At 43.1% G+C, this 15780-nt stretch overlaps 1 protein-coding gene across 4 annotated transcripts in view; it reads left to right on the plus strand.

The window, feature by feature from the left end:
- UCKL1 (uridine-cytidine kinase 1 like 1) overlaps window positions 1-14106 on the plus strand; it is a 59753-nt gene extending 45647 nt beyond the window's left edge. For 2 of the 4 annotated variants that reach the window (XM_056547770.1, XM_056547769.1), the window contains exons 9-15: window positions 2888-2986; window positions 3443-3536; window positions 5407-5469; window positions 5965-6087; window positions 12150-12257; window positions 12366-12522; window positions 13941-14106. In XM_056547770.1, coding sequence (XP_056403745.1) covers window positions 2888-2986; window positions 3443-3536; window positions 5407-5469; window positions 5965-6087; window positions 12150-12257; window positions 12366-12522; window positions 13941-14011 — 715 coding nt within the window. In that variant the 3' untranslated portion in view covers window positions 14012-14106. Of the gene's footprint in view, window positions 1-2887; window positions 2987-3442; window positions 3537-5406; window positions 5470-5964; window positions 6088-7283; window positions 8192-12149; window positions 12258-12365; window positions 12523-13940 lie in introns of those variants that run through there. The other 2 variants (XR_008849182.1, XM_056547771.1) reach the window with 2 other exon arrangements.
- The last annotated feature ends 1674 nt before the right edge of the window (window positions 14107-15780 follow it).

Genomic DNA, 15780 nt, shown 5'->3' on the forward strand with positions numbered 1-15780 from the left:
TTGGTGTCCACTGCATTTTTCGCTCCACAGTGCACAAACAATAGACAGTATCTGAAAATGTTCCACCAAAAAAGACGTACGAAAAAGATGCAATGAGTGACATTGCTCAAAACTATCTGTCAAAAAATAAACATCAAAAAGGGGTAAAATCATTGATAAATGTCCCCCATTGAGTTTATATATATATATATATATATATATATATATATATATATATATATATATATATATATATATATATATATATAGTATTACAGTAACTGTATCACATGATGAGCTAGAAATGATGGGTGTATCCATAACTTCATCCCTTACTGACAATTGCTTTCCTCTTTCCATTCCATATGTGCCCCCCTTCTCTGCTCATTAATCCCCCCCCCCCCCATCATTCCTGTGTATATTCTGGGCAGAGGAAGCTCCGCTGGGACATGTGAGATCTGTTTTCGGGCTGTGTGTGCCTTCACTTCTATTAACATGTTGTGTTGTTGTGTGCAGGCCAGAGATCTGACTCCTGCTTAACCCACCAGCATGTCTTGCTTCTTGTGATTTCTTTTTCTTTGTGTAGTCTATAAAGTGTAGGTTCACTTTACACCTAGATACATTTTCATATCCAGGTATTTTGAACATGCGTTGTTTTACTTCCTTGCTCTGATCTTGAGAACCCTCATACAGAACTGCATCGAAAACCTCCTGAGCTCCCACTCCATATCTTTCCTTATCTTACCTTCTGATTCAGTGTCCCCATGAGATAGGGGATACCTGTCTGATTATGGGGGCTGACCCTCTGTCACTGCAATAATGGGGACTAGCTTCTCCCGTCAGAATGGAGCAGCTGTACACACGGGTCCAACACTCTATTGATTCTCTGGCAGCTACCGGAGACAACAGAGTACAGCGCACTGCTATCTTTGTCACAAGTGCGTACCGCCACTACATTCTGAAATTGAGGGTCTCCATTGAGATCACAGAGGGTCCCAGCAGTTGAAATTCCATCACGATCAGACAGTTATCCCTTATCATGTGGATAGGTGATAACTGGTAATGGTGGGACAACCCATTTAAAGGGGTATTCTCACCTGGTAATGTGATAGCATTTCACTAGGATATGTCATCACTGTTTGATCGGTGGATGTCTGTCCTCTGGGACACCAATCAAAAAAGAGAATGAAAGGGCTACAGCAAAGGTACCGCACTGCATTTCCTTCATTGAGTTTACTTGTACTGCTGCTTCTGGCCTCTGACTGTAAAGGAGGACTGCAGCACGTCAAGTGAATCGGGTTACCTGGACAACTGGAAACTTAGAAAGGGGATGTAGTGCTTTCATTCTCAGTGGGCGTCCTAGAAGTCGGATCACCACTGATCATACTGTGATGGCATATCCTATCAGTTTGCCTTCACTTTATATGACTAACCCTTTAATGATCGCAGCCTGTGGAGACTTTTACACAGTAAAATACATTGCATTGTACTGAGATCACTCCACACCACAATTACAGTATTATACAGTTACAATCTAGTTTTTTATTTAGTTTTGGAAACTTCGGGTCCACAAAAAATGTTGAGTCACTGCTCAAGATCATAAAAGACACCTAAAGCAAAGTCATTGTAAAGCTTAATGTCATCCGGGACAATAGCTGGCCATAGACATGCACTTTTTGAAAGTTCATGTTATTTCAATATAGGCATTAATAGGTGTCGCTTATCCTGGAGGGAACACATCTGGTTGAAATACAGACTACTGCATTCCCTGTTTGCTTTGATGCAGGATCCTGTCTTAGTTGTCCGTCTCCTCATTCAGAATACATGCACATTCTCCTAAGCTGAGAGTGCACGTGTATGGTAGTTTGCGAGAGATAGCTGTCAGCTAAAGATTAGTTAGGCTGCCAGCTATCTAAAATGTTTGGCCAGCTTAAAGGGGCATTCCTTTCTGGACATTTATGGCATATCTACAGGATATGCCATAAACATCTGTTAGATGCAGGGACCACCTCTGGGACCTGTATCTGTTTTCATATTTAGGGCTACCTGTGGGAGCAGCTATAGAAGGTGGTCTGAAAGCAGAAGACAACAGAGGCGGTTGTTTTATGCAGTTTATATTACTCCCATTGATGTAAATCAAAGTTGCAAAAAACGGTGTCGCTAGTGTTTACACAAATCCCTATATGGGAATTATGTAAACTGCGTAAAACGACCCATTCAGTTGTTTTCAGCTAGCCAATCACATTTGCAGCCAGAACCAGGCCAGAGGAGTTCAGGGGGGCCTCAAATTCTAGATAGATGAAGGTCCCAGGGGAAGAATCTACATCCTGAGGATATGCCAAAAAATGTCCAGATGGGAATAAGCTTATAATATCTATTCATATCAAGCCTGGCAGCAGAAATCCCTGAGCAGTGCAACAGGTCTGATATCACATCTACATGGTAACATGGTGGGCACACCTGGTAGTATCATCCCTCTGGCCACACCATGTTTACTACAAGCTGTTCACTTGTTCATGTAGCACCATGTTAGCTGAGAAGAGAAAGTAAAGGCTGCAAAAAACCTTTTAGTCCAAATTCACGCCTGATAGATGTCCAGTTGTTAATCTTTGAATTTGGTGATACAAGAAGGTGCCCATAAGACCACATGGTCACAGATGAAATGTTCCCTGGATTGGTTGTAGACAGGTCATTGGTGTAAGACTGTGATACATCAGCTGAGACTCTTCCTATTCAGTTGCTTCCATGTAAGCAATGGGGCCTTGCATGTATTGAGGAGCGTGTTGCCTACTACTGAATGAGGGGTGGCTTGCTTGGCATGGTGGATGGCAGGCTTGGCACTAATACACACATACAGGTAGACTTCTAGATGTCTCTCATCTCATTTTGTTTCTTCTTCTGACACTAGGGCTGCCCTGGCCTCCGCCCATCAATCGCAGCCACTGCCTAGGACACTCTGCGTCTTGAAGGAAACTCCTCAAGTAAGCGTCATGCACACCATTATAAGGTAGGTAATAGCAATTTAGGGTTGCGAGATTCTGTTCCTTCACTTTCTTTGATCACTAGTAAAGTGGACTTTTTGTTTTAACTGGACTGCATTGAAACCCTCACGGACAAGGAGAGATTCTTTGGGTGTTGGGATTTACTCCCTTTACATTTGTTTATTTAAAAAAAAAATAAAAGGACCATTATTTTTCCTTGACATTGTCAATTACTCTAGAATTGTATTTCTTGTGTATTTTCAGTTTTTTCACTGACCTATTATTTGTACTGCTTTTATTGGTGATTAATCAGAGTAGGTAATACGTCTTAATCTGCCACTCAGTACTCAGTTTACCTTCTCTCTTTTAATGGGGAATGTTTCCCTAAATATGAAGGGTGCCCATTCAGAACATACCAGGGGATAGATCAGAATACTCATGTATCTCTAGTCTGGTTCACATCCTCACGTGTCATCTTTCAGGAACAAGGAAACAAGCCGGGACGAATTCATCTTCTATTCTCGTCGGCTCATGAGGCTTCTGATAGAACATGCACTTTCCTTTCTTCCATTCAGGGTGAGTGAACTCTGAAGAATCAGTAGAAGAGAATCATATAAAATAGAACTACTTAGAACTCACATCTGCCCATCCACCATTTATCTGCCTGTAACAAATAACTAAGCTAAGCACCTATTGGGGGAATGCTCTGAATAGATTAAAGGGGTTAACAAGGAAAAAGCTTTTTATATATCAACTGACTCCAGAAAGTTAAACAGATTTGTAAATTATTTCTATAAAAAAATCTTAATCCTTTCAGTACTTATGAACTGCTGAAGTTGAGTTGTTCTTTTCTGTCTAGGTGCTCTCTGATGACACCTGTCTCGGGAACTGTCCAGAGTAGAAGCAAATCCCCATAGCAATCCCTCTTCTACTCTGTGCAGTTCCTGAGACAAGCAGAGATGTCAGCAGAGAGCACTGTTGCCAGACAGAAAAGAACAACTCAACCTCAGCAGCTGATAATTAATGGAAGGATTAAGATTTTTTAATAGAAGTAATTTACAAATCTGTTTAACTTTCTGGATCCAGTTGATTTTAATTGTATTACTTTTATGTGAAAATAGCAAAAAAAATCCTCTGGGTTGAGATCAAAGGAAAAGAATGTGGTAGTTCATTAAAAACTATTTGTTCTCTTTTTTTTTTTTTTTTTTTTTACTGATGCTGAAATCGCTCAGGTGGTGGCACCTTTTAGAGAAACCACTTTGTACCTTAGAAGGGGGTTGGGGGGATCTCTGGGTCGACTGCAAGTTGGGGAGATTTATTATTAATTATCCAAATCTAGGATAGGGAGCTGGAAAGTGGACTTGGTTGGTGGTTGTTTTGTGGCTTTAAGGGGGAGGGCACAGTTTTTGGTCGCAGTTCTTTTTCTACTGCTTTTCAACCCACCTATGTTCTGGGACTACTAGTATATAGGGTACATGAGAAGGGGGATACAAGTTTTGAATTGTGATCTGGACAATTGTCTTCATGCCGGGGATTGTCCCGGCTCATGTTTCTAATGTAAAAATTTTTTTAAAATTTAATGAAATATTCTTTAAAAAAAAAAAAAAATTATAATAATTTATTAGCAATTATAAGATCTTAGATATGATCTTTCTTAGAACACATATATAGCATGTTTGGGGGTCAAGATGTCAACATTAGCCACAGGGCCCTTGTGGTTATAGAGAAAGCACAACCAGACAAATGAAAACTAAAAAGGATGCATATTAAACATACAAGTAAAATGTACAAATCCAAATAGTCTTCACAGTGTGAAAAAAAGTATGCATTAAAATCAGGTGTCGATGTATAATCAGCAAGATCAATAGGTTTGTATATCCATATGATCATCAAGGGTTAAATCCATACAATTCAATATTACGTCACTAGTTTATAAATACAGTTCATGCAAATAGTAGCAGAGTTAATACACAGTTGTTACTGTAATTAAGATTGTTTCCATAGTAGATGTGCTTAGTAATTAAGTTCATGGGGTTAATTGAAATAGAGGTTAGATTAGATGTCCATGGCCTGTTTCTGAACGGGTTGTGCCGCTTCCTCCTCATCCAAGGGAAGTTCTGGCATGTCATCAGAACTGCAATGCTTTCCGTGCCGGTGTTCAGTAGTATATTCTAGCGTGTCCCTGCACCTGCCTAGTGTGCATTGGAGGATGCTGGATCTAAAAGGCAGCCAGACGGTAAGGGGTGATACCTGATCGGGCTGCACATTTGAAAACCCAGTTGTTGTTTGTATCTTTCAGCTTGCACTTAAAAGTAGAATTGATTGTTTTATGAAATGCGCTTTAAGGCTACCTGGACCCTTCCTCACTGACTGCTGGATAAATTATTGGTGGAGCTTAACCTTTATATATTGCACTTCAAAGTTTTTATTGTTGCTCTTTCCATAGAGTTGCACTGTGCAGACCCCACAAGAACATGACTACCATGGAAAGACCTATGATGGCAAGAGGGTGAGTTAGGATGATAAAAGGCTGTGTTTATAAACACCTAGGGTGATCAGAACAGCCCTCTTTCAATCTGTTTATGAGTAATCTTTTGGGAGCACATGAAAGTCCCCTCCAGATCACAAGCTACTAATACGGACATATTTCTAGGTCTGTAGTATGGGAGCAAGATCTGCAAATCTGATGACCCAGACGGACGACTGTCAGCGTGGGTCATCAGACATGCCATAATACTGAAAAAAATCTACCACTTCTTTTTGCGATAGTGGCATATGTTGAGTCTATCTCTGGGCTTATCGCTATGCTCTACAAACACTTTTTGCATTTCTTTCTCAAAGCCTTCCCAATAATGGTTAAAGCTAAGTGAGAGTGAGACCTAGGTTCTCTTAGAGGAAACATGGAAGGAAATGCGGAGTTACCTACCTTTACTGTCCTTAGTAAAAGTATCCAGCTTGTGATGTGCACATTATCTCCAGTTGAGTTATCTCTTTTCTCATATAGATAACTGGAGTTTCTATACTAAGAGCTGGAGAGACTATGGAACCTGCGCTTAGAGCCGTATGTAAAGACGTGAGGATTGGAACCATTCTCATCCAGACCAACCCCAGCACTGGTGAGCCAGAGGTGAGAGATTGTGTCACCACCCTGGGTTAAAAAAAATGGGGGCAAGATTAAGAAAAAACTCCAAACAGGAGATCACGGGGGGGGGGGGGGGGTGCAGCGCTAGGAACCCCCACATAAATAGCAGGAGAGGGAAAAAAATAATTCGGGGGTGCACATGACGGAAAAAAACAGCAAGTGATACAAAAAAGGTAGAAAAAAATGTAAATGGCACTCACCCTAAAACTTCATCTTTATTAAATCACATACAAATTCGACATCCTGACAGAGAGAGTAGGTTTGGGAAGCCACAGCAGCAGCACTGCACGGTAAGGATTCAGGCAACTATCACTATAATTACTATAATACTGCCCTTATGTACAAGAATATAACTACTATAATACTGCCCCCTATGTACAAGAATATAACTGCTATAATACTGCTCCTATGTACAAGAATATAACTACTATAATACTGCCTCCTATGTACAAGAATATAACTACTATAATACTGCCTCCTATGTGCAAGAATATAACTACTATATACTGCCTTCTATGTACAAGAATATAAATACTATAATACTGCCTCCTATGTACAAGAATATAAATACTATAATACTGCCCTTATGTACAAGAATATAACTACTATAATACCCCCCCTATGTACAAGAATATAACTGCTATAATACTGCTCCTATGTACAAGAATATAACTACTATAATACTCCCCCTATGTACAAGAATTGAACTACTATAATACTGCCTCCTATGTACAAGAATTTAGCTACTATAATACTGCTCCTATGTTCAAGAATATAAATACTATAATACTGCCCTTATGTACAAGTATATGACTACTATAATACCCCCCCTATGTACAAGAATATAACTGCTATAATACTGCTCCTGTGTACAAGAATATAACTACTATAATACTCCCCCTATGTACAAGAATAGAACTACTATAATACTGCCTCCTATGTACAAGAATTTAGCTACTATAATACTGCTCCTATGTTCAAGAATATAACTATTATAATATTGCCCTCTATGTACAAGAATATACAGGGACAGCGCCACCTATGGGCCAGGTAGGCATCCACCTATAGCGCACAGTGGATGAGGGTGCTGCAGCTGATCATCACAGCTGCGCACCCGTAAGTCCAAAACGTCCTGCTTGTTGTTGTAACATGCTTGTTAACACCATAACATCCCTCAATAGCTGCATAGAGCTGAGCCGGGATGTCAACATAGAGATCACATGACCTGCCCCCCCAATCCCCTCAGAGCCTGAAGCAGGAGTCCAGGGGAGTACTGAACTCACCAGCTCCTTGTGGCAGCAGACAGCATGGAGGAAGAAGCAGAGGAAACTTGACCTGTAGTTCTGGAATTGTGGAGCTCCTGATAAGGATTTCTTGTCTGTAGGGGGAGAGTTAAACCACTTTTTCTCTGCCCTTCATAATATTTTACTCTGAAGCACACACTCCTCTTGTTTCAGTTTGAGTCAGGCTCTTGAATACAATGACAGCAGTGTACACTGATACTGCACACTACAACTGTCCTTACACAGTACATTATCCCAGTTTTTGCAACCAGTGTGCATCCAGCTGTTGCAAAACTACTACTCCAAGCATGTTGGGAGTTGTAGCTTTACAACAGCACTACCCCAATGCATTATCCCCCTTCTCACTGCAGCATTATGCATTTTTCTTTATCTAAGAGCCCGTGACCCCGCGTCATATCGGGTTGGTCCCGGCGGCTAACGGACCCGTGGCTAATACCAGACATCTCAGATCATGGTGATGTCCGGTATTAACCACTTAGAAGCGGCGATCAAAGTTGATCGCCGCATCTAAAATGGGAAAAAACACATCCCGGCAGCTCAGTCCGGCTGATTGGGACCACTGTGGTGAAACCGCGGTGTCCCGATCAGCTGAGGACACATGAGGAGGGTCCCTACCTTTCTCCTCGGCGTCCGATCGGCGATTGATTGCTCCAAGCCTTAGATCCAGGCTTGAGCAATCGACCTCCGAAAAGCCTGATCAATGCAATGCTATGGGCATAGCATTGATCAGTGCCTGCAATCAATATAATGCATGTTATAGTCCCCTATAGAGGCTATAACAGTGCAAAAAAAAAAAGTTAATAAAGATGATTTAACCCCTTCCCTAATAAAAGTTAGAATTTTGTTGCACAATTATTTATTTATTTATTTTTTTTTTTTGGGGGGGGGGGGGGTGTTCACTGTCGATTTTTGGGTAAAATAACTTAAAAAGGAGTCATTGTCCCCGTTCCTCCAGGGGGACATTTTCGTGGTTTCTATTCCAATCTTTTTGTAGTCTCCAAGAGGGGCGGTTCTGTGCGGCCATTCTTGGATCTCAAGCGTCTCAACCGTCATCTTCTCATCCGATACTTCTGAATGGAATCTCTCCGTTCAGTAGTGGCATCCATGGAACAAGGGGAGTTTCTTTCTTCGGTTGACATCAAGGATGCCTACCTCCATGTTCCAATATTTCCCGTCCATCAGCGGTACCTCCGCTTTGCGGTTCCGGAGGGGCATTTTCATTTCGTAGCCCTCCCCTTTGGTCTGGCCACTGCTCCTCGGGTCTTTACCAAGATCCTTGTGCCAGTGATAGCCCTGTTGCGGTTGAGAGGAGTCTCAGTGATCCCTTACCTGGACGACCTTCTCATCAAGGCTCCCACCAGTGTCCAGACTCTGGAGAATGTGGATCTCACTCTCCAGACCTTGGATCGCTTCGGGTGGATGGTCAACCAGGACAAGTCTGTCCTCTCTCCCACCCAGTCTCTGATCTTCTTAGGACTTCAAATCAACACGGCCTCTGCCCGGATTTGCCTTCCGCTGGACAAATGTCTGACTCTCCTGTCAGGAGTCCGCTCCCTTCGGGCCCAGGTCCCAGTTTCCATCCGCATTTGCATGGAAGTCTTGGGTCGGATGGTAGCGGCCATGGAGGCCGTACCTTTTGCCAAGTTTCATTACCGCCCCCTTCAACTGGCGATTCTCTCTCGATGGGACAGATCTCCTCTGTCTCTCGATCGCAAGATTTCTCTCCCTCAACGGATCCGTCAGTCTCTGCTCTGGTGGTTCCGCTCCCCCTTTCTTCTTCAGGGGCGATCATTTCTTCCCCTCCACTGGCAGGTGGTTACAACAGATGCCAGTCTGTCGGGCTGGGGCGGTGTGTTCAGGGACTGGACAGTTCAAGGCCTCTGGTCTCCCCGGGAAACCCTTCTTCCGATAAACATCTTGGAACTGAGGGCGATTCTTCTTTGCCTTCTTCATTGGAAGTCCCTGCTTCAGAACCGCCCTGTCCGCATCCAGTCGGACAACGCCACGGTCGTAGCTTACATCAATCGGCAAGGCGGCACTCGCAGCTCGGCAGCCATGGCCGAGGTGACAAAGATTCTCCTCTGGGCGGAAAACAAGGTTCCGGACATTTCAGCAATTCACATTCCGGGTGTGCTCAACTGGGAAGCAGACTTCCTCAGCCGACCCTGGCGAGTGGTCTCTACATCCAGAGGTCTTCGCGTAGATCTGTGACCTCTGGGGCATTCCAGATGTGGACCTCTTTGCATCTCGGCACAATCGGAAGATTCTTCCATTTGTTTCAAAGTTCCGGGACCCTCTGGCTCTAGCCGTGGAGGCCCTAGTGATTCCTTGGGCGGGGTTTACCCTGCCCTATCTGTTCCCTCCCCTTCCGCTCCTTCCCAGGGTTCTGAGGAAGCTCAAAGCAGAGGGCGTTCCCACCATACTGGTAGCTCCAGATTGGCCCCGAAGGACGTGGTACGCCGACCTAGTCAGGCTCCTGGACGACGCTCCGTTGCGCCTTCCACTTCGTCCGGACCTGCTGTCTCAGGGTCCTCTTTGCCACCCCAATTTACAGTCGCTGCATTTGACGGCGTGGCGGTTAAGACCGCGGTTTTGCGAGCCTGCGGTTTCTCTTCCCAAGTCATTCACACCATGCTCAGGGCTCGTAAGCCCTCCTCGGCGAAAATTTACCACCGTACCTTGCGGTCATATTTTCGTTGGTGTGAAGGTCTTGTCTCCTGTTATTTCTTCCGTTCCCCTTCTTCTCTCCTTCTTGCAGTCAAGATTGGAACAGGGGTTGTCTCTCAATTCCCTTAAGGGTCAAGTTTCGTCCCTTTCTATTCTTTTTCAGCGTCCTCTGGCTTCTAATTCTCATGTCCGGACCTTCCTTCAAGGAGTGGCGCACGCTGCCCCTCCTTATCTGTCACCACCTCCCCCTTGGGACTTAAACCTGGTTCTGGGTGTCCTCCAAGGTGCCCCCTTTGAACCCCTTAGGGAGGTGTCCCTGCGCCTCCTTTCTTGGAAAGTGGCATTTCTTGTTGCTATCACCTCCATTCGGAGTGTGTCTGAATTGGCAGCTCTCTCCTGCCGTTCTCTGTTTCCGGTGATTCACCAGGACAAGGTTGTCTTCCGGCCAGATCCTTCCTTTTTGCCTAAGGTCGTTTCGGCCTTTCATCTCAATGAGGACATTGTCCTTCCGTTCTTTTGTCCCGCTCCTTCTCATCCTAAGGAGCGTTTGCTCCACATACTGGATGTGGTTCGGGCTGTTAGGTCCTACCTCTCTATCACCTCTTCCTTTCGTCAGTGCGATTCCTTTTTTCGTCCTTACAGAAGGTCATCGTAAGGAACAAATGAATAAGAAATAAAGTTCTCTCAGCTCACCTCCTCCACGGTCTGCAAGGACTCGAGCCCGGCCTGAAGTTTTAAGGTACACAAAGGGTGTTTATATAAGTCTTCTTGAAGTAAGTGCTCCTCCCTCTTGAACTTAGCATTTAAGATTTTGAGGAACACACAGGTGGTGTGGTGATCAAGAACGCGCATGCGTTCGAAACGCGTCCATAGGAGCAGTTTGCTGACCAGGTGAAGGTGCATGGTGTGTGCTCTGTATTTTTAAAGAACAAGTGCAATAAAGGATCTAAGTTTTTAAGGGACTGCTGGACTACCTTTCTTCATTTACTCATCGTAAGGGACAACCTGCTTCCAAGGCCACCATTTCTCGGTGGATCCGGTCTGCCATTTCGGAAGCCTATCGCTGTAGCGGGAAGATCCCTCCCTTCAGGGTTTTGGCTCATTCTACATGTTCTGTTGGTTCATCCTGGGCTCTTCAGAACAAAGCCTCGGCCTCGCAGATTTGCAAAGCGGCTACCTGGTCGTCTTTGCACACTTTCTCGAGGTTCTACCGGGTTCATACCTTCGCATCGGCTGATGCTAGTCTGGGCCGTAAAGTGCTGCAGGTGGCAGTGGAACAGCCGTCTGCCTGACTGATTATCTGCCCACCCAAGGGACGGCTTTGGTACGTCCCATGGTCTGTGTCCCCCAATGGAGCCGATCGTAAAATCTCTTTCTTGAAGGATCCATTGGGGGACACAGCTCCCGCCCTTTTTGGGTTCCTCTTTGGTTCTCTGTCCGAGGGTGTGTTCAGTTATACTTCTGGTTCTTGGACAGTTCGTGTTTTTTCCTTGACCTGTCGGTCCTCTCCTATTGCTCTGGAACTAAAACTGATTAGCTCAGGGACTGGAGGCGAGTATATCCTGCTGGAAGGAGCCGACTTTTTTAGTTGCCATAGTGTCAAACCTCCTGGTGACAGCAGCATACACCCATGGTCTGTGTCCCCCAATGGATCCTTCGAGAAAGAGATTTTACGGTAAGCATTAAAAAATCTCCTTTTTTGGGTGACACCTACATACTGCAGCCAACACACTAGCATGTCGTGACAGACATTTTGGAATGTCTACAGAGCGATGTGACCCTCATTTTTTTTGCATTATGATCTGTAGTTTTTCTCTGAACCATTTTAGGGTAAATTAGAGTTTTTGTTAGGTTTTTTTTATTCTACGTTTAGTAGAGGTTGAATAAAATTTTTACTTTTCATTTTTTTACCCAAGGGGTGGCAAAATTAGGTTTTGCCTAGGGTGCCAAAAATCCTTGCACCAGCCCTGAGAATATAACTACTATAATACTGCTTCCTAAGGACAATAATATGAGTACTGTAGGTAGGGTAGGAGAACGTGTTTTATCTGGTTTGTCTTTTTTTTTTTTTCTCAGCTGCATTACCTCAGACTCCCGAAGGATATCAGTGAGGACCATGTTATTCTGATGGATTGTACTGTGTCCACTGGTGCAGCAGCCATGATGGCCGTTCGCGTTCTGCTGGTAAGTGAATGGGAATGTTAGATCCTATAACTATTGCTATAACTATATACCTCCTATAAGATTAGTGACTTGCAATCTCATTCCTTCCATTATATCTCCCCTTGACAGGACCATGAGGTTCCAGAGGACAAGATCTTCCTGCTGTCGCTGCTCATGGCAGAGCTAGGGGTGCACTCCGTGGCCTATGCTTTCCCCCATGTACGTATCCTAACCACAGCAGTGGACAAGAAAGTTAATGACATGTTCCGGATCATCCCTGGGATTGGTAAGTCCTGCAGGATAAGTCTACTGTTGTCATTAATATTGTAATTTTATCTATGTCTGAGATATGCATTAGGATAACTGCAAAAAGGTAATCTGATGTATACTGTGGTGTAAGTGCTGTAGGCATATTCCCTAGAATAGACGGAGTATAGTCTACTAGTGACTACTTTGGACTGTTTCCGGAGTATGTTCTTTGTCAATGAGCCAGCTATACCTTTAGGTCAGTATGTCCATCTCAGAAAAGTGAAGTGAATGGGGTCATTGATGTATGCCATATGAACAGTCCCGGGATATAACGCGGGGTCACGCGGTGACCCCACGTCATATCGGGTCGGTCCCGGCGGCCATCAATGGTCGGGACCTACGGCGAATACCGGACATCACTGATCATGGTGATGCCCGGTATTAACCCTTCAGACGCGGCGATCAAAGTTGATCACCGCATCTGAAGTGAAAGTAAAACCTTTCCGACAGCTCAGTCAGGCTGATCCGATCCGGACCACCGCGGTGTCCCGATCAGCTGTACGGACTCGAGGAGGATCCCTACCTTGCCTCCTCCTTGTCTGATCGTCTATTCACTGCTCCATGCCTGAGATCCAGGCAGGAGCAGTAGAGCGCCGTTAGCACTGATCAATGCAATGCTGTGACATACCATTAATCAGTTTATTGAATCAGTGTAATGCATGTTATAGTCCCCTATGGGGATCTAGAACTATGCAAAAAAAAGTTTAAAAAAAAATAGTTAATAAATGTCATTTAACCCCTTCCCTAATAAGTTTAAATCACCCCCCTTTTCCCATAAAAAAAAAACTATGTAAATAAATATAAACATATGTGGTATCGCCGCGTGTGTAAATGTCCGAACTATAAAAATATATCATTGACGTACACGTAAAAAAATTCCAAAATAGCGTATTTTTGGTCACTTTTTATACCATAAAGAATTAATAAAAAGCAATCAAAAAGTCCTATCAAAACAAAAATGGTACCAATAAAAACTTCAGATCAAGGCGCAAAAAATTAGCTCTCATACATCCCCATATGCAGAAAAATAAAAAAAGTTATAGGGGTCAGAATAGGACTTTTTTAAACGTATTAATTTCCGTGCGTGCAGTAATGATTTTTTTTCCAGAAGTAAGACAAAATCAAACCTATATAAGTAGGGTATCATTTTAATCGTTTCGACCTACAGAATAAAGATAAGGTGTCATTTTTACGGAAAAATGTACTGCGTAGAAACGTAAGCCCCCAAAATTTACAAAATGAGTCTGTGGGGAAATTAGTCCTTAAGGGGCTATTCTTGGGCTAATTGGGTCCCCAGAAGATCCCCCCCCCCAAACAAACATCAAACTTTTATGGCTTAGTTTGTGAAAGTTTCTATGTATCATTTCCCAAATAACATTTCTTCTTTCTGTGCAGGTAATTTTGGGGATCGCTATTTTGGGACAGATGCCCCAGCAGATTGGAGCGATGAGGATGATCCTGTCTGATAGGTCCTTACCTTCCTTATTCTTCTCATCATTGTTCCTTATTTAGCGCCGTGGACTAAATCCTATTTTTTTTAAGTAATTAAAAAAAAAAATCTGACAAACCTCAGTTATCTGTCTGATTATTTTGGGAGGAGTTATTGACGTGTGGCCAGTGCAGTGCAGGAATCATGCAGTGCAAATTACCGTACAGCTGGCAGTGTGGGGACTGTGTAGTGTGGATGAAACAGACGGTACTAAATGTGTGCATGAAGGTAAAGAAAAAACTCAGCAACTCACCACTGCTGCAACAACGAAAGGCTTTATTCCAGAGCTTGGTTCATGGCACACATTGTGGCAAGGGAGGGGAAGGAAAGAGGCAGGGGGGGTACCTGTGGAAGAGCGCAGTTTCGTGCCTTGCTGGCACTTCAAGTCCTGCAGAGGCTTGATCCAAGCTCACCTGCTAGTGAACTAGGTGATACCAGGGCGGGGCCACATACCGGTATACAAACAAATAACAATAGCAAAAGATAAATCTATACAAAACATCATAAAAAGTCATTGAAACCTGATTTTATAAGCTTTATATCTGATTCATTATGTTTCATTCTCACCCATAACACCTTCCAGTTCCAGTACGGATGGTATCTGCAGGAGACCGGCACGGCAATGGGCACGCTGGTCTCCTGAACGTATGCCAATCTGTTCCTTGCATCCTTCGGAGGAAGATGGGTATTTTCAGAGTGTAATCCATATGTCCGCCACATAAAATCTTTTTTACGTTACATGGATGACGTTTTTGTGGTGTGGAAAGGCTCGGAAGACTTCTTCAAAGAATTTATATAATACCTGAATGTGAGTAACAAAGAAAACATGCTGTTTACATACAGTTATGGAGATGTTTTAGAATTTTTAGATATCCAGATCTCAATGGTTAATAACAACATCATTACCTCTAATTTTCGCAAGAATACAGCTAAGGCCCATTTCACACTACAGGTATCATCCTGTAAAAAACCTCCGTTATTACTCCAAGCAAAAAAGTCCTGAAAACGGCCGTCAAAAAATCCCATTCATGTCAATAGGATTTTTTGAACATCCTTTTGCATTAGGCATGTCCATTTTTACTAATGTCAGTTATTTTTTTCTGGCACAAAAGACGTTGCATGCACAAATTTTAGGCCCGGCGAAAAAAAATTGTGAAAAAACGGACATTCAAATTTAACATTATTTAAGTCTATGGGAACCGGATGTTCAAAAAAACATCCGTTATCGTTAGTTATTGTCAGGTTTTTTAACATCCATTTTTTGTACTGAGCATGCTCAGTGCAGTTTTACAAAAAAGGGTTTAAAACCTGATTTTAAAAAAACTGATGTATCTGGTAAAAACGGATGATAACTGATTAACAACATCAGGTTTTTTAAGAAAAAATCTTTTATTACCAGTTATTACATCCTTTTTTTTTCATCCCTTATTGTAAAATAACGGCAGTAAAAAAGCAGGATGATACCTGTAGTGTGAAAGGGGCCTAAAAATGCCCTTTTACAGTATTCTAGCTCCCACCCTCCACAGTGTAAAAACGCTATTCCCTACTCACAATTCCTCAGACTCAAACGTAACAATTCAGATGAAACTAAATATTTAGAACAAGTAAACTACCTCAAAAATAGACTCAGAGCTAGGGGTTACCCCAATGAGATTATTAATAAAGCCTTTGATAAAGCTGAAAAAGTGGATCGTACTACTCTTCTCTCCCATAAACTAAAACGAAATCTCTTCAGGATAATACACG

Source organism: Hyla sarda, chromosome 12 (assembly GCF_029499605.1).
Source record: "Hyla sarda isolate aHylSar1 chromosome 12, aHylSar1.hap1, whole genome shotgun sequence".
Lineage (NCBI taxonomy): Eukaryota > Metazoa > Chordata > Amphibia > Anura > Hylidae > Hyla > Hyla sarda.